We start from the raw sequence: 17,562 nt of genomic DNA, 5'->3' as shown, positions 1-17,562 counted from the left end.
GGGCGGTGATTGGCGGAGCGGGGCGGGCCCGGACGTGAGGCGGCGGCGGCGGGCGATGGATCTCGGGGACGGCGGCGCCGCAGCCGGGCCCGGGCCGGCGCTGGGCCGGGGCGGGCTGGAGGCGCTGCAGCACACGGGTGAGGGGCCGCGGGCCGGGGGGGAGCGCGGGGCGCGGCGGAGCCGGGGCGCGGAGCCCCGAGGCGGGCCCCGTGCTCAGCCCCGGCCTGTCCCCCGGCAGTGGGCTCGGTGCTGTCCGGCTATGGCTGGTACCTGCTGCTGGCCGCCGTCGCCGTGTACCTGCTCGTGCAGAAGGTGTCCCGCGGGCTGGCGGCGCGGCCCGGCGGCCGGCCCGGAGCGGCGGAGGCGGCCGAGGGTGAGTGCGGGGCGGGGTGGGGAGGCGGTGACGGCCCGAGGGAGCCGGGGAGGAGCTGGGTGGGAGCGGCGCTCGGGGCGCCTCTGAGCGCCCAGATCCTGAGTGCGGGGATCACCGGGACAGGCCGGGCCCAGGGAGTGCTTGGAAAGGCTCCGAAGGAAAAGCTGCGTCCCAAAGTAACGTGTTCGGAATAAAGGAGTGGGACATCGCTCGGGGATGGGTATCTGCTCCTCGGCGGGCAGCAGCTGAGGGGATGGAGCACAGCAGCACCTGTGGCCAGCTACCAAATAACTTTTAGACTTAACCAAAACGCCCAAATCTAAATCCCGGTGAAAATACTTCTATAAACACTCACTTTTCATTGATATTCATCACCCCTTGCAGTTACCCTTTCCCAGTTCCTGCTCTGGCCGCACTGTGTACGTTTGGGGTGTGACAGTCTGTGTTATCCTTGGGAGGGTGGCACAGGTTGTAGCTCTCACACAGTCACATCCTGCTGAAAAGCACAGCCTGTGCTCCTGGACCTGCCAAACCACGAGTGCTTGGCACTGATCCCCTGGGCACGTCGGCCCCTCAGTAAAATCTTATTTGTGTGCTCTTATCCTCCTGCTGTTCTTTTGTGATGATAATTAAATGGCTGCTTGATTGCCCAAACTGCCTGTAAAATGAAATTATTGAAAGTACTGACATTTCTTTTTCATATTCATCACTGGATCATAGCAAAGAATGAGGCAAAAAAATGTGGAGATGCTTCAGCTGCTGGGAGAAAACAGAGAACATTTGCCTATTTTGGGGGGTGTAATTTTCCTTTTGACCTTCACAGGTCACTCATGAAGAACAGTGGTGACTCAGTGTGGATTTTCTGAGACCTGCAGGTGTCTCTTGAGATGTGTGTCATGTTTGTAAGTGATTTCTCTGCTGATGGAGGCTGTTAAATCACTGCTGCACTGACACCAGCAGGACCCCTTGCCAGAAGGAGTAGGAGTGAATGTGGGCTGGTTGCCTCATCCTTCTGCGTAAATGAAGTTCTCTGGGTAAAAATGGTCCCTGCAAAGCCTGAGTGATATTTCTGAATTAATTTGTATCTAACAAATCCTTCAGAAATAGAAGGAAGTGTCCTTAAAGTGTGAGGTTTAAATTTTATGGTTAAGTACACTTGTGTCCTTATTAAAATCCTGTTGAAGTAATTGCTTTAAAACAGTAAAACATGATGAAGTTTAATTCAGCATTATAAATTAGTATAAAAGATTAGCTGGAAACTGAACTTGAGCTGTGATTTTCTGCAAAACACCTGCAGGGAGTGATGTGAGCCTTTCCTTATTGCAATTCTTTGAGGAGACCATCTAGGATTTACTTAAAGTAGCTTTGCAAACTCTTTCCTGGTTTCCTAGAGCCTGATGTGGTGGTGAGAAGGCAGGAAGCTTTGGCAGCAGCTCGCCTCAGGATGCAAGAGGAATTGAATGCACAAGCAGAAAAATACAAAGAAAAGCAAAGACAGGTAACCAGAGAGCATTTCTTCCTTTTTCTCATCAATTTCTCATCAAGCACTTTGCTGCTGTAAAAGACAGCAGCAAATTGTGATTGTGGGCAGGGTCACTGTGGGCCTGGTGTTCATTTTCCACAGCAGGAGCTTTGTTGTGTGAGCAGTGAATGGCTGGAGGGGGTTTGCTGGCATTTAAATTAACTGTCCCATGGCACATGTGTGTTTTCTGCTCTGAAAGGCAAATATAAATATTAGAAATGTAGCTTAGCATTGCTGCAGTTTAAGGGTCTGAATTACAGCTTGAGATCACAAGGAATAGCAAATTGCTGAGTGGGACAGTGCAGAAAATGGGTGTGATCAGCACAGTAATAACTCTGATCATCATCCCAGCTCTCCTGGTTTTGCTTTTGCAGTCAGACACTCAGACCTCAGTTTGTAGCTGATGCTTCAAGTAACGTTGGCATTAAAAAAAAAGAAGAAAACTCCTTTTTTCTGTAGAACCTCACATGGTGCATTAAATTACTGCAATATTCTTTACTTAGTACTTTTCATAGACTCAGGGTTTAAACTTGCCACTTGGTTTTACCTTCAAAATCTTTTAAAGCATCAGGTGGCCAAAAGAAGCTGCAAGCTCAGTCAGTGCATCCTGAGGAGGAGGAGAGATGTGGCTGCATAAAAAGAGTAAATTCTTCCATAATCTCAGAGATACTGCTTCAGATAAATACACTGTTGTAGCTGTTTCTGGGGATTCTGTTAGCTCTGAAATCTGAGTTTTAAGGTCAAAACTAAGATTAAATTGTGTCCTGGGTTTGTTGTGTAGCTGGAGGAGGAGCGGCGACGGCAGAAGATCGCGATGTGGGAGAGCATGCAGGAGGGAAAGAGCTACAAAGGAAACCTGAAACTGAATCAGGTAACAGCCATGGCAGTCAGGCCACACTTGTGCTCCAGTGATTCAGGGAGCTGAAATTCCTACTGAGTAACTTTCTGCTTTTCTGAACAGCAAGAAGCAGAATCTGGTGCCTCTGCCTCGGCAGTCCCGAAATCGAAACCAAACAAAAAGCCCTTGAGAGGAGGTGGTGAGTATGGAATCCTTCAGACACTCTGAGCTGGGAACAGGGCATTTATCCAGCTGTATCTATGGGCTCTGTACATACTTTTTTTCAAGGAAAAAACAAAACATTCCTGACAAACAAGCTCTTTATCTCTGATCAGCTGGTCTGCTCTGTCCTTTGTGCAAAAGCTGACAGGAAGTTTTGGGTGTTCTTTTCCTTGGGAAAAGAATGTGTCAGGGTTTTTTTTGTAAATATGCTTTGGTATAATTTACTGAGATTTTTGTCACTTAGAATTACAGATTCTTACAGTAGTTCTGGGATCCTTCCCCCATTATTCTGTAAGTTCAGTAATTTAGTATCTGCTCTGCCTTTAAAGCACCTGTAGTACTGACTAAATGCAGAAAGAGGATATTTTACTTTGTATTATGTAGATTCAGATGATGAAAGAAATCATTATGTAAAATGTGACCTTATTTTTCATACACCACAGTGCTGACCTGTTGAATATATAAATCCTGTGGATGTATAAACTCTTGCCAACTCTCACAAAGCACCAGAAGGTCTCATGTTAGACTCAGTCACCTGCTGGCTCCATCTTGGTGGATGAAGTGCTTTCCATGGCCTCACACTGCCCATGCCAGGCTCAGTGGCCATGCAGGCAGTCTGCTCCCTCTCCTCTCAGCCCAAGAGCCCTTGCCATACCTGCAGGTGCTGATTTGGGTGTATTTTAGTGACAATTTTGTCTGATCATCCAGACCGCCTCAATGAGGCTGAAAAGGAGGCCCCCTTAGGGTGCAGTGCTAATTAATTGATTAAAAGTACAAAATCTGTGGATTCTTGATGAAACACACTAAACCTCCATAACAGTGCAGTGCTGGGATTTCTGCTTTGAGTGTTTTTCCTGGCATTTGAAGGAATCAAGTAGATTGGCTCATCTTACGAGGGTGTGGTGTCTGATGCTGTCAGCTACCTTTGGTGTCTCTGTCATGGGACATTTCCCTCCCTGGGGGATGAGGAGTGCAGGGCTCAGCTGTGCTGAGAGGCAGGGTCAGGGCAGCTGGCTGTGGGCACCCTTCCAGCTGCTACCTGTCCTGGTTTAATCCTCAGCAAAGTCCTTGCTTAAGTAACCCATGACAGAATTAGAGGTCTCAGATCTTCTCCTGAGGTGGATCAGCATGAAGTGAAAGAACCATCTGTGCTGTTCAGCTGCTCAATTAAGCTAGAAAGCAAAACTTGGCTTTGGTATGAGAAAAACAAATTTCAAATTTGAAGGTGGTGCTGGGAGTTTCAGTGGAGCAGGTTGCTTTGGAGCCTCCCTGGTTAGCAATGCTGCTAGGATTTGGGTTCTTAGGTTTGTGCAGAACAAATTGAAGATGTTTGCCAACTTGTAACTTTGAGTGTGTTCTCCTGACATGAAGTTTCCCATGGTTACAGCATTAGGATGTTCAGCTAAAGGGTATTTGCCTTACTGCCTATGTTTGCCTTTCAAATGCTCTAAAAAAATACTTTGCAGTGTTAATGAGCGGATTTACCTTTTGACCTTCAGAGTATTCCTTGCAGGACTGGAATGAAGGATTGTTTTAAGTCCCTGACTGTTGGGCTCTTGCAGAACAGACACACTCTGCAGAGTTTACTCTAAGAGCTGCTCTTGCAGCACTGCAGCTTTAGTGCAGACTTAGAAAAATTAAATGGTAATTAATTTCAATTGCATTTAACCCAAATTGATCAAATTAAACCACAAGTGTTTGGCAATGGCTTTTAAAGAAAGAAGTCTTCTCAAGTCTGGGTGTTTTCTGTGCTTTCATTTTCCCTAAAATGCTGCGAGTGTGAAGTATGAGCAAGGTGTGGATATGATGAGATCAGTTTTTGCTGGTTTTTGTGTGCTGGTGAAGGGCTGTGGAGGGTGAACATTAAGAGTGGGTCTCTCTCTCTCCTGTGTGTTGCAGGCTACAACCCCCTGTCTGGAGAAGGAGGAGGGACGTGCTCCTGGAGGCCCGGCCGGCGGGGCCCGTCCGCGGGTGGATGAGGCTAAAGCATCCCTGGTGCCCCTCCCTGGCACAGCAGGCTCCATGCCACCCCCTGTCCCACTGCCTGCAGCTGGCCTGGCACAGCCACTCCTCTGGGCTGCCTTTGGTGCCCTTGCTAACTTAAAACAGGTTTCTGTTTGTTTGAGGTACACAGTTTCCAAATTGTAACACATTGGCTGATCCTAAACCAGAAAAATGGCTGATCCTCTTGGAGAGGGCAAAGAGAGAAGCAATTTCAGCATGATCAGTAAATTTTCACTCTTCTGTAGAGAGGGATTGTAGTCTCCAAGGTGAAACACCTGGGATTGTGAGATCTGGGGTTTCTGGCAAATTTAGTTGTCTATGCTCACGTTACCTCTGTAAGATGAGGATATTTACCATCCTCAGACATGTTACCAGATTTACCTTCCAGCTAAATACAGTCATTTAGAGGGGAGGGATTTTATCATTGGCAGACACCTTGAATTTAGGCAGAGGGACTTTGAGAAGAAGCACAGGTGATCTGACAAATGCCACGGATTTGCACCAAAGGTCAGTTACTGCAGAAGAGTCTCTGTGACAAGCCAGCTTGAATGATGTTTTCCTTATAAATGGTAAACAAACCAGTGAGGATTACTGATGCTAGACAGCAGACAGGGGGGTTCTTGCTACTCCTTTTTTTTTTCTTTTTTCTTTTTTTTTAATTTCAACTGCTTTGTAAAAACAATACACTATTAAATATAATTGCAAACGTCACAAATCTAGTATTTACAATCTCGTGGTTTTCTGCAGCATCTTTTTTAGAGAAGGCATTTATTCTGGTGCAATAAATGTGTATAAAGCAAGGTGGGAGGTGAAGTGACCTTGGTGCAGCACCAAAGCTGAGGCTGGTGTGTGCTGAGGAGGGCTCTGGGCAGTGAAGGGGTGCAAGGAGTGTGGGGTGTTCATCCTTTGGTGTGTGTCCAGCCCTGAGGACAGAGAACGACTGGTCATCATAACCAAACTTTCCAAGCATCCCATCCCCTCGATTTTCTCTATAAAATGCAACAGACAAAAAAAATCCAGGTTGTCTTTGGAGAGGAGTGAAATAATTCCTGTTGGCATGGGGCAAGTGTCCCTGTGTCCAGTTGCTGTTCCTGAGCTGCTCTGTGGGCATTGGGGTAGGGAGCAGTGGTTCCTTAGAGCTTAGGGCTGTTTGAGCACTTGTTTCTGAGTATTTCCACTCAGGATACTTGTACTTACCAATAGATATGAGCATCAACTTTGAGTACACTGTTTATGTGCATTTTGATATTTCTCTTGATTAGAAATGCAGCAGGAGGGTGTTATTAGAGAGTTTTAAAGTTGGTAATGAAATTGAAAGGCCAAGAACCTTTTGTTTTAGACACAACAAAGTGTTTGGTCATGTGTGTGGAAGGTGAAGTGAGGCTGTTGATGTTCCTGTGGAAATTCATTCAGAGGCCAGTGTATAACTTCATGTTTTAATCCTTCAGAAGGCAAAAAAAAACTGAGGTGGGGAATATTTTCAAGATCTGAGGAGTCTTCCTCAGGAAAGAGGGCTGAGTTGTAATGCCCTAATTAGGGAACATCATCTCCCTCGTGTTGGGGAAACAGGCAACAGACTGAGGTGTTGTCTGCAGAAAAACAAATGGGGGAGGTTGTTGTCTTAAAGAAGCAGAAATCCCTGTGTGATAAAGTGGTCAGGGATGGGTTTATTTAATTCAGTAAAAACATTTGCAAGATAAATAAGCAGGTCTTAACTGAGCACATGCTAATCTTTCTCTGTGTCTCAAGACTTGCTTCTGGCTAGGACTAGGGATATGGCTTTTTGCCCAATTCTAAGGTTTAATAAGACATGTCAAGTGAAAATGAAATGAAGTATGTACTTCTGGAAGCTTCAAGCCTTTTTTCTCCTTTATTTATTTAATTTTTTTTTAGTTTAATCCTCAAGTTCCTGAATTTTTCTTAGTCAGACACTTCTAAGCTATTGAACAGGGTGGGAGGACAAACCTCAGTTCATAAAACTTCTTTTGGCTCAGAACCTGCACAAGAGGGAAGGGTTTTTCCTCTGACTTCAAATGGAAAGCTCTCCCCTGACCACAGGCATTATGGAAAGGTGGTTGCTTGCTGCTTTATAGCTCAGGAGTGAAGCATGCAGAAAGCATTAGGTGAAAGTGAACTATTTAATGAATCCATTGTTCCTGGTTTGGTATGAATTCCCAAGAACTTGAATTATGAAAGTTCATATTAAAAAGCCTTCAGGAGATTTTTTTTTCCCCCCACTAGAGCAGTTATGCAAGAAGCCTCTTGCTTTACCCATGCAGATGTTCTGGAAATACCTCTCTCTGGAAGGAGCTGGGTAATAAACTATTTAACTGCTGTACAATGCTATTTAACCACTGAAGAATAATCTGGTTTGAGTATTAAAAAATCCAAAAATCAAGCAAGTGTTCAGAGGCACAAAAAACTTCTGAAGATGTTACTTGCTTGAGAAGTGCAGCTAAGTATTTTCTGTTGCTTTGAGATGATTTATATGCTGGAGGAGCAGAGGTTTTTGTTTTCTTTAAATTGCAGATGAGATCTGGTTTGTGCATAGTTCTCTCAGCTATTCATCAGGAGTTCCTGAGCACTGGAGTTAAAACTGAACAAAACAACCCACGATGTCAGACTCATAAAAATTATTTGGCTTTATTTATGCCTTTAAAAAACATTGTGAAATAAGGAAAAGATTTTAAGAGTGATATTGCATACTTGAGTGTTTAAAAAATATGTTTCTTATGCTGGAAATTTTTAATAACTAAGAGAAGAGGGAGTTGGGGGAGTGAGGGCAATGGGGGAATCTGTCAGCAGAGCTGTTGCCAGGTGTTTCAAGTTATCTCTGTCTCAATCAGAGATCAATGTGAATGAAAATTATAATTGCACCTATATCTGCAAGGAACTGCTGTCCTTGCAAAATCTGAGTGCAGGTGTGAAATGCCAGAACTAACAAATCTCATCTGCTGTGTTTTATGCAGCTCTGTACTTTTCAGACTCAAAACTCAAGGAGCTGGGCTGTTCTGCAGTGGCTCTGTGCTCAGACTGCTGATTCTCAGCTCAGGTGTTCAGATTGGGTTTTTTGGGGGGGTTGTGCCTTATTTCTCTCCCCAGAAGATGACTTTGCGTTCCAGAGTCTGTGAAGGGGGATGGCATCCAGCCTGAGAGTCTCCTTTGCATTTCACCAGCAGCCCTGTTGTTCCTGGCTGCATTTAAACCCCTCTGATGCTCTTCTTTCAGCCTCCTGCTCAAGCAGGCAGCTCCCTGCTCGTGCAGTTGGGTCCTTGCAAGCCTGGCTGCACATCTGCACACATCTCAGCATCAGGTCCACCTTCTGGATGAATTTTGCTCCTATACAGGCTAAAAAGTGGCACCTTTTCAGGGACCAGTTTAGCCACAAGTGGGGCTCAGAGTATTTCTGTCCATGCTATAGCTGAACACTGAAACTATGCAATTTCCAGCTGTAAAAAAAGCTGGTCTAGACTTGGATGGGCTGAAGCTTTGGTTTTTTTCTTTTTCCCTCCCTCCTGTGTGGAATGAAAGCTTGGCTTTGGGAGCAGCTCTGCAACCACAAAGGAAAGGCACAGGCTGCTGGCTGGGTGGTGTCCTGGCCCGGCTGCTGGACCTGATTTTTGTGAGAGCTTCCAAGGCAGCCTGACACACACCCTGCCCAAATTCCCAGCTCCAGAGCCAGCAACTTCAAAACCCTCTTTTTTTTTTTTAAATGAGAAACCAATGTCTTCAGTGAAATAGGTGCCCTCAGCTCAGCTTTGGTGAGGAAAATACAAATTTTGTGTTGAAGGTTTCTGTGGCAAGGCGCTGGCAGGGAGGCAGGTGCTGCTCTCGTGTATTGATTGCTGTGATTTTATTTTGAAGTGCACACCTGCTAAAAAGCACTTTCAGCACAGAGCAACATCTCCACTGGTAAATTTACAATTGCACTCCTCCCTCTACTGTAGGTTCTTTCTGTGTGGTGGTTACTGAGCTGAGCTTCCGAGCTGGTTCTGTGAGGAACAGTCGTGGAGGGAGGCAGGGAAAAGAACTTAGAAAATGTTATTTAAAGAGAATGGAAGGGAAGAAAATTTTATTTAAAGAGAATGGAAGGGAAAGAAATTTTTATTTAAAGAGAATGGGAGGGAAATGGATGCCTGAAATATCTGGCATTTAAGTTCTAGTACCCTGCATTAAAATGGGGAGTTACTGTCAGCTTGGCCTAAAAGATGCACTTTGAAAAAACAAAAAAAAAACCAGATTGTACAGCTTTACTTTATCACATACTGGGAGGGGGCAACACTGCCCGTGAATTCCATTTCTCAGGTAATGTAATTGCCACTGCTTTAGGTGTCAGCAGCCGGGGACACCTGGGGGTTCAGCAGGCCCGCAGCAGCTGCCTGGGGAGCAGAGGGGTTTTTTCCACGGCATTCCCGCATCTCCCGGCCGGCAACGGGAGCGCGCTGCACTGCGGGGCCGGGCCGGGCGATGGCAATGTCGGGCCGGGCTGGGAGCGAGAACGGGCAAAAATCCGGCAGAACGGGCACGGCTCCGGCAGAACGGGCACGGCAGAACGGGCACAGCCTCTGCAGAAGGGGCACAGCTCTGGCAGAGCGGGCACAGCTCCGGCAGAATGGACACAGCAGAATGGGCACGGCTCCGGCAGAATGGGCACAGCTCCTGTAGAATGGGCAGAGTTTCTGCAGAATGGGCACAGCCCCTGCAGAAGGGGCACAGCAGAAAAGGGCACGGCTCCGGCAGAATGAGCACAGCAGAATGGGCACAGCTCCTGTAGAATGGGCAGAGTTTTTACAGAAGGGGCACAGCAGAACGGGCATGGCTTCGGCAGAATGGGCACAGCAGAATGGGCACAGCTCCTGTAGAATGGGCACAGCCCCTGCAGAACGGGCACAGCAGAACGGCACAGCTCCTGTACAATGGGCAGAACTCCTGCAGAAGGGGCACAGCAGAACGGGCACAGCTCCTGCAGAAGGGGCACAGCAGAGTGGGCGCAGCTCCCTGCAGAACGGGCACAGCAGAACACGCACAGCCCCTGCAGAACAGGCACAGCAGAGTGGGCACGGCTCCCGCAGAATGGGCTCTTCTGAGTCACCCACCCAAGCACAGCTTGGGACTGGGCCTGCCAGACCCAGAATAGGATGGGGAGGGGAAAAAAAGAAAGAAAGAAAAAAGTGGGTGCTGGAGCTGAGGAAGGAGTTTCTGCATCATTCAGGAAAGTGCAGCAGGGCTGGAAATATTGTGACAGAGACAAATGCTGCTGGTTGCCCAGCGAGATTTTTTCCACCGTGAGTCTGTTACATTGAATATATGAAGTATGCTCATTTTCCAGTGCCTGGGCAGTTTTTAAAGTATAAGTTTGAGTACTGGAACATTCATAATTAAAGTTTCTGGAGCATTTGGGGAGTAGTTTATTCCTGTAACTATTATTTTAAAATGTGGTGAAGAATGTGTCTCATAGAAGGTAAATCTTGCAAGTATTGGAAGTGGGCTCACTGGAGATCAAAATCAGTGTGAAAAAGAAATGGTAATAATGCAAGATATTCCTTTCCTCTACAGGACTAAGTCTCCTATGTGGAAGAAACTTTTTTCATTTGGTATTCAGGTTCTTTATTCCGAAAGGATGACATTTATTCTGTATGCACACACACTCGCAGAGGCAGCTTGAGGACTTGGTTTTTCCATTGTTTAAAAATAGGATTACTGTTTTGTTAATCTGATTATGAATCTAAACCATGTGGGCCTGTCAAGTGGGCTCTCAGTGGCTGGGCTGGGTGCTAATCTCGCTGGAGGGAGTGGGATGGGAGCGTGGGGATGAGCACACACCATGTGCATCCTTTTGGAGAGCCCTCACAATTCCTCCTCCAGCCATCCCACAAGGAACTGGAAACATGCTGCATAAAGATGCCTGTATGCTTGTAGACTGTGTTACCAAAGAAAAATATCATGTCTTTGAATATAAGGTAACCATGATATATAGTGACAGCTATTGAGACCAAGAGCTGCATTAATAGGGAATGGCACTTAAATGTGATTATGCAGTATGACCTTTTGCTGCCATCCAGATTAAAAATACACTCTAGGCAGGTAACAGTATTATAATTCCACTGGAAGAAATAAGCCATGCTTTTCAAGTTTTCCCTAAATCTGCTTTTCCCCCTCTTTTTCCAGCAGCTGCTCTATGCAAGACCAGGGGCAGAAGCAGTAAAAGGGGCATGTGCCTGCCTGACACTTTGAAATGTAAGTTTGGCACAATAAATGGCACAAAGGGAGGCATGTGGATGTGCTGTGGGAGTTGTGTGAGCATTGCAGCATTCCCAGGTGGCACCCCCTCTTCCCAGCTGGGCATCTCAGCCTTGGAGCTGGGGTGTGAAATCTGACTGTGCCTGCTCTGCAGGTCAAATCTGGCACCAGGACAGCTCCCCTTCCTCCTCCTGCCCCTTCCCAACATTCTCTGGCCAGCCCTGCACGTGGTGAGCTCCAGGACCACAACTGCTCTGGAGGTGCAGCGAGGTGGGAACGTGCCCAGGAGAGCTCCATCAGGGGAATGAGCTGCTCTGCTTCATCATTTCCATGTGTGCTGCAGTGGCACGGAGCTCTCAGCTCTGATGACTAACTTCTTTTCTTTGTGGGAAGAAGCCAACTGACAGCTCCTCGGCCCCAGCCCCAACCTTTCTCCTTTTTATTGCCTTTTAACCGCGCTAGCTCTGCCTTTTCCTGTAATTCATAGGCCACAGTGGCTTTCCCTTGAATCAGGAGATTTTTACAGCTGATTTGGAGCAGGCAGAGTAATCCCATTCCTGCTCATGGACTTGCCACATGTGCCTCTCTTGGAAAGGAGTGGGCTTGCTCTTTTTGTAGCTTGAATGTCTCTTGGTGTTGTGTATTTCAGGACCTGATGATCAGGCTTGTGGGGAGAGGAGAGAAGCAGAGTTTAATGAAGAATCTTTTTTAAGTGCAATAAAAGATCCACATGTGCAGAGTGGCACAGGCTGAGGATAACCCCAGACCTCATGGAAAGGATCAGAGCACCAGTAGTTAGAATTGTGAAGCATTGCAAACCCTGAGAATGAGAAAGGAGTTACAGTCGAAAGGAGAGTCCAGCTGGCCTTTGCCAAGCAATGCTGTTCCTGCCCCTCACCTGCCTTGTGTGTATCCCAGTCTGGACTGCTCTTCCTTTCTCTCTCTTTCACCATTTAGCTCTTCTGTTCCTCTTCACACAAACACATCTCACTCAATACATCTCTGTTCTATCCATGGGCAAACAAAAGGAGACGTCCTGCTCTTCCTTCCTGTTCACTGTTTGTATTTCTTATCTAGTTTCTATTTGTATTCAATTTTATTGTTGTTTAATACCATAAATCCTGGTGGCACTTTCCTTGTGTTATTTGTGCTCTGACATCATGAGTTCATCTGTGCTGACCTCGGAGTGAGGATTGCACCACCACAAGAGCAATAAACCCCAAACAAAAGCATTTTTTTCAAGACATTCATTGAGCTCATTAGATAAGCAGATTGTGTTATTACCTGCTCAATCCCAGAATCGAGACAGTTACTTGTGATCATAAAAAGTCTGTCATGGATGTCTCTCTTTGGCTTATTACTGTAGAGTATTAATGTGGTGTGATATCCTCTTTTGCAATGGTTCTTGCTCAAGAGGCTGCTGCTGTTACACCGAGACTTTCTTCTTCCCAGCTCATTGTGGATGACATCATGATATAAATAAAATTTAAAATGGAAAAGACTGGCAATTGGAAGGGCCGAAGTGGGCAGGAAATGGAAGAAACCACAATGATAAGCAGGAGGTCAGTGGGTAGTACTTGATAAGTTTCTTCTGTTGAGACTGGAAGGTTTTTTTCCTGTGAAATGTGAGGGGTTTGTGGCTGCAGCATTTGAAGCTGAAGTGCTCTGTAGATGAAACGCTCATGGAGAGTCAGTGTGGACAAAGGTAAAAGAAATCTTCATGCAATAAAGTCTTCAATCTGTTGAGCACTCACTATAGCCTGTGGATAGAAACAGACTGACCTATTTCTGGTTGGTTTAATTAGCAAGGTGGGAAAAAACAGAGTGCCTGTGCCTTGGCTCCCTGTCACCACAGCCTGTGCTGCACAAATGCACCAGTGCCAGGCAAACAGGGCTGGAGGCTGCTCCTCACTGTCTGCATCCCCTTGGACTCTGGGCCACGGGGCAGAGCCGGGCCTTGGGCAGCAGGGACCCGACCTGGTGCCTGTCCTGGGCCGGTCCCCAGTGTCCTCCCATCCTAGTCTGAAGGGCTGGGCTCCCGGTTCTGCCTGGTGCAGGTGCAGGGACGCCTATCCCGGGGTTATGTCCAGCGTCTCACTCCCTGTCCCCAGAGCTGAGCATCCACATTCTCTCGGCCTCTGCCCCTCCTGATCTGGGCAGCTGGGCTGAGGTTCTGGTGTGCCAGTTCAAGGTCCCAGCGTGGGATAGGGCCAGGTTCCCTATCCCCTGTGTGGAATGCCTGGTTAAGGTGCCGGTCCCTGTCACAGAACGGGCTTGGGTTGGAAGGGCCCGTACCGCTCATCTCATCCCACTCCGTGCCGCGGGCAGCCGGGACACCTTCCCACAGACCGGGCTGCTCCAAGCCCGTCCAACCTGGCCTGGAACACTTGCAGATTCGGGGCGGGCCGTGCAGCGGTGCGGCTGCAGGGCGGTGCTCCCAGAGCCCCCTGCCCAGGGCCGCGTCCCGGAGCCCCTCACGGAGCGGGGGCCGCCCCGGGGTCTGCGCGGCGGCGGCTCCGGCAGGGCCGGGCGGGGCCGCACACGGCGCCTGTGCCGAGGGGCAGGGCCGGGGAGGCGGGCGGCCCCCCGCTCCCCTCCCTCCGCTTCCCGTCCCTGCCCCTTCCCCCATGGCGGCGCTGGGCGCCTCGGCGCGGCTGGCGGCGGCGGCGGCGCTGTGAGCAGCGGGCCGGGCGGGCATGGCGGGCCGCGGCCGCCGCGCCTGGCTCAGCGTCCTGCTGGGGCTGGTGCTGGGCTTCGTGCTCGCATCGCGCCTCGTCCTGCCCCGCGCCTCCGAGCTGGCGGCGGCGGCGCGGCCCCACCGAGCCCGCCCGCAGGGCTGCCGCCCGCCGCCCGCCGCCGCCGCCGCCGCCGCCGCCCCGCCGCGCCGCCCCGGCCCGCCGGCACAGAGCTTCCTCTTCGTGGGGGTCATGACGGCGCAGAAGTACCTGCGGAGCCGCGCCGTGGCCGCGCACCGGTGAGCGGCGGGGGCCGGGGGCGCCCGGCGGGGATGGGGGCCGGTGGGCTGCCTTGGGCTGGGGTCTGGGATGGGCTCGGGGTCGGTTCGGGTGGACTCGACTCGTCTCAGCTGGGTTCGGTCACGTTCAGCTGAGCCGGGCTTGGCTCGGTTCGCTCCCATTCAGCCGAGCTGGGCTTGGCTCGCCTCGCTCCCATTCAGCTGGACTCGGGCCGGTCGGCCGGTTCCCCCAGGGTGAAACCGCCCGGCCCGGGATGCCCTTACAGCCGGGATGGCCGGGGGACCGCTCGCCCTTCCCCGGGGCAGGTGCGAGCGAGCCTCGGGGCACCTCAGCCCCCGCGCTCCTCGCTCCCAGCCCCGGGGCGCTCTCCGGGCGGGCTGCGGCAGCCGCGGTGCCCCGAGCGCGGCTCCGCTGCCCGGGCGGCTCGGCACGGACGCGAGGGGTCCCTGAGCCGCGCTGCCGCTCCCGCAGGGTCTGGCTCAGCCCGGCTCCACCTGGCAGGTGGCCCCGGTGACCTTGCCTGAGGGTCAGGCAGCCCCGCCGGTGCGAGGGGACGCTCAGTGCCGGTCACCGGCCGTGACACGGGCATCAAAGAGCGTCCCTCGGTGCCTCTGCCTTGGGCGCAGCTGCGCCACGCTGCTACGGTCCTTGGCCGCTGCTTGTGGATCGAGCTGACAGCCTGACGGTAACAGAAATAAAGTTTGGGGACTACTGTAATGCCCTGGGTAAAGAGCACTGTGCCAAGCTGAAAGCTTGTGCTAGGGAATGAGACCCAGAAAAGGCATCTGGGAACAAAGAGTAAAACCCAGCTCGGCTCTCTGCAGCCGCTGCTGAGGCTGAACCAGGCAGTGAAACAGCTCGGATGGGAGAGTCAGCCTGGGCTAAGCGCTCCGTGCCTCAGACTGGTTGAGCTAATGTAGGAGCCAGGGTCTCGGAGCCGTGTGTTTGTTACCTGAGCACCCCTAATTTCGCAGCAGGAGCAATCTGGGTGCTTTGCACTGTGTGCTGCTCACCGTGGTGCCCAGGTGTGGCTGGGCATGGCCGTGAGTGCCACGGGCTAAGGGGAATTCTGTGCAAAGCCTCGGCAGCATCAGGATAATCATCTCTTCTGTGAGACATGTGTCTGTGGCTTTGGTGGAACTCCGCGCTCTGCTGAAATGTGCTGGGATGTGCTCATTGCTCCGGTGTGTGCGCCAGCAGGCAGTGCTGGGAGGCTGCACGGGAAGCCTGCTTGGGAAATCTGAAAGACTCAAGGGCTAAAATGTCAGCTCGGGTACACCCCAGCTCTGCCTGAGCCAGCACCCTCAGAGGAGCAGCCAGGAGCTCTGGGGCAGATCTTTAATAAAACATCCCCTTCAGTCTTGTGCTAGAACAGACCCTTCTCCATATCTTGCCTGCCCTGGCTGGAGAGTACTTGGCCCTATTGGCCAGTAAGAGCAGGGTGACAAAACTATGATGATGGGCCATCATACTATCGTTCCCAGCTCGGCTCTGGTTTCAGGAAATCTGTCTTTATATCAGCATCCAATGAAATAAAATTGCTTTATTTGGGCAATCTGAGGCATATTGTCCACCAGCGATGGTTTTAATGGAAACTTAATTCCTTCTTCCAGCAGTAGACTTGTAATTAAGTTACAGAGAGCGCATGATTGATGCTTTGAAATGGGTGAAGGAATCTGTTTCTTCAGGGTTATGTTCTCCCTCACCATGTGGGATGGAGTATTTTGGATTGCAAATCTCACAGGCTGTGCAATTTAGATTTACATACAAGGAGGCTGGAGTCGTGTTGGGACATCACATACCAGGTTTTATGGCAGAATACTTTTTCTAGCATCCATCACATTTTGCATCAAGAATTCGGAAAAGGGAAATTTATCACTGTGTTGTCCAGAGTGTTCTTTGGGGAGAAATTCACTTTGCTGGTGTGGGAAGGATTCCTGTTTTCTCCTGGTTTTGCCTGTGCTTGCTGAACAGTCTGGTGCTGTGGCGGAGCTGGGTTTAGAGAACAAGATCTGCGACATCTGCTCTCACAAAACAATGGCTAAAGATGCAACTTAACAAATTCAGCTAATGGAATCGGGCTCCTTCAGCCCTTAGATGGAGATCTGAGTATTGCTTTTTACTACACTGCTATTTTGGTTTAACCTCTAGAGATGATGTCTGTTCTTGGAAGAGACGGATAAAGAGACTCTTAGTCGGGCTAAATGCGTTTTTCTCACCTCCGTTGGTGAAAGAAATGAGCTAATGTCCCGGTGACAGGAAGACATCTTTGGGGGAAGAGGAAGACAAACCTGAAATCTTAAATGGCTTTTGATTGCCATGAAGTACTCAAGCAGACAATTGCTGGGATTACTACATTGACAAAGCATCCTGGTGAGCTGAATCGCTGGCACAGCCAGTGAAATGGGAAGCTGCTAGCAAGGCATTCCCGGGGTGGCAGCGTGTGCAGAGCCTTGATACCACGCTGAAAGGAATTAGGGATTCAGAGGCTGAATACCTCCAAATTGCTGTGGCTCAAAGGCCATTTACAGACACAGCTAAAAGGGACCGGAGCGGAAAGCATTTGCTGATCCTGGCTGCTGTGAATCCAGATAGGGTCTAACAAGAGGGGAAGCAATCCACTTCCTGAACATCAATCATGAGTAAAATGACCACTGCAAGGCAAACCAGGCCTGCTGGATTTTCGGGAGCCGCCGGCTCTTTGTAACAGTCCTGCTTTTGTAATCTGTGAGGCAGAGAATAAGCTTTAGATCCACAGGTTTTCGGAGGGCAGATTTGCAGCCTCAGCAGTGATTGCATCCGACAGCCAGGTTAGCAGAGCTTCCCTTCCAGGAGGCCGGGGAAGTGCAGCAGCAGGAGCCACGGTGTCACTTGGAAGGACAAGGAATAGTCAGGAAAAGAGCTGGGCAGGAAGGAGTTAAAGGGATGGCTGGGGTTCAGGGAAAGTGCAACAATATGTGCTAATGCTTTTGCAGTTGAGGGGAGTTGTCCTAAAAGAGCTGCAGGAAGGAGAGGATGGGAATAAGCAGTCTCCCAGAAGATTTAAGTCTGCTGTCTCAGGAACAGAAATATCAGGCAGTTAACCCATTTTTTTTTTTCCCGTTTGCGTAGCAACTAGATTTCCTGGGAAACGTGGCAGGAGAGTGGTGTGAATGCAGTTAATGGCGAGATGTCAGCGGCTGGCCTTTGGCAGCATCTCTGCAGGAACACAGCCACAGCACTTCTGGGTTTGGGACGGTCCCCAGGGCACCGGCAAGTGCCACGAGGACCAAGAGGGATGCCCGGGGCTGGTGCTGAGCCATCCCTGCCCCGTGGCAGAGGGGTGCCCGGGGCTGGTGCTGAGCCATCCCTGCCCTGTGGCAGAGGGATGCCCTTTGGAGGCTCCATT

General features: G+C 49.9%; 2 protein-coding genes across 2 annotated transcripts in view; both read left to right on the top strand.

Moving 5' to 3' along the window:
- The first annotated feature begins 55 nt into the window (after positions 1 to 55).
- Positions 56 to 5,674, top strand: SELENOS (selenoprotein S). The gene is made up of 6 exons (XM_063169937.1): positions 56 to 137; positions 239 to 373; positions 1,765 to 1,871; positions 2,677 to 2,766; positions 2,857 to 2,932; positions 4,855 to 5,674. The coding sequence occupies exons 1-6, from the start codon at positions 56 to 58 to the stop codon at positions 4,932 to 4,934; spliced, it is 570 nt and encodes a 189-aa protein (XP_063026007.1). The 3' UTR covers positions 4,935 to 5,674.
- An 8,221-nt stretch (positions 5,675 to 13,895) lies between these two features.
- CHSY1 (chondroitin sulfate synthase 1) overlaps positions 13,896 to 17,562 on the top strand; it is a 75,933-nt gene continuing 72,266 nt past the window's right edge. Inside the window, exon 1 of the mRNA XM_063169936.1 lies at positions 13,896 to 14,173. Coding sequence (XP_063026006.1) covers positions 13,896 to 14,173 — 278 coding nt within the window. The remainder of the gene's footprint in view (positions 14,174 to 17,562) is intronic.

The sequence above is a fragment of the Melospiza melodia genome, chromosome 15, assembly GCF_035770615.1.
Source record: "Melospiza melodia melodia isolate bMelMel2 chromosome 15, bMelMel2.pri, whole genome shotgun sequence".
NCBI classification, from domain to species: domain Eukaryota; kingdom Metazoa; phylum Chordata; class Aves; order Passeriformes; family Passerellidae; genus Melospiza; species Melospiza melodia.
This window is presented reverse-complemented; position numbering and strand designations above follow the sequence as displayed.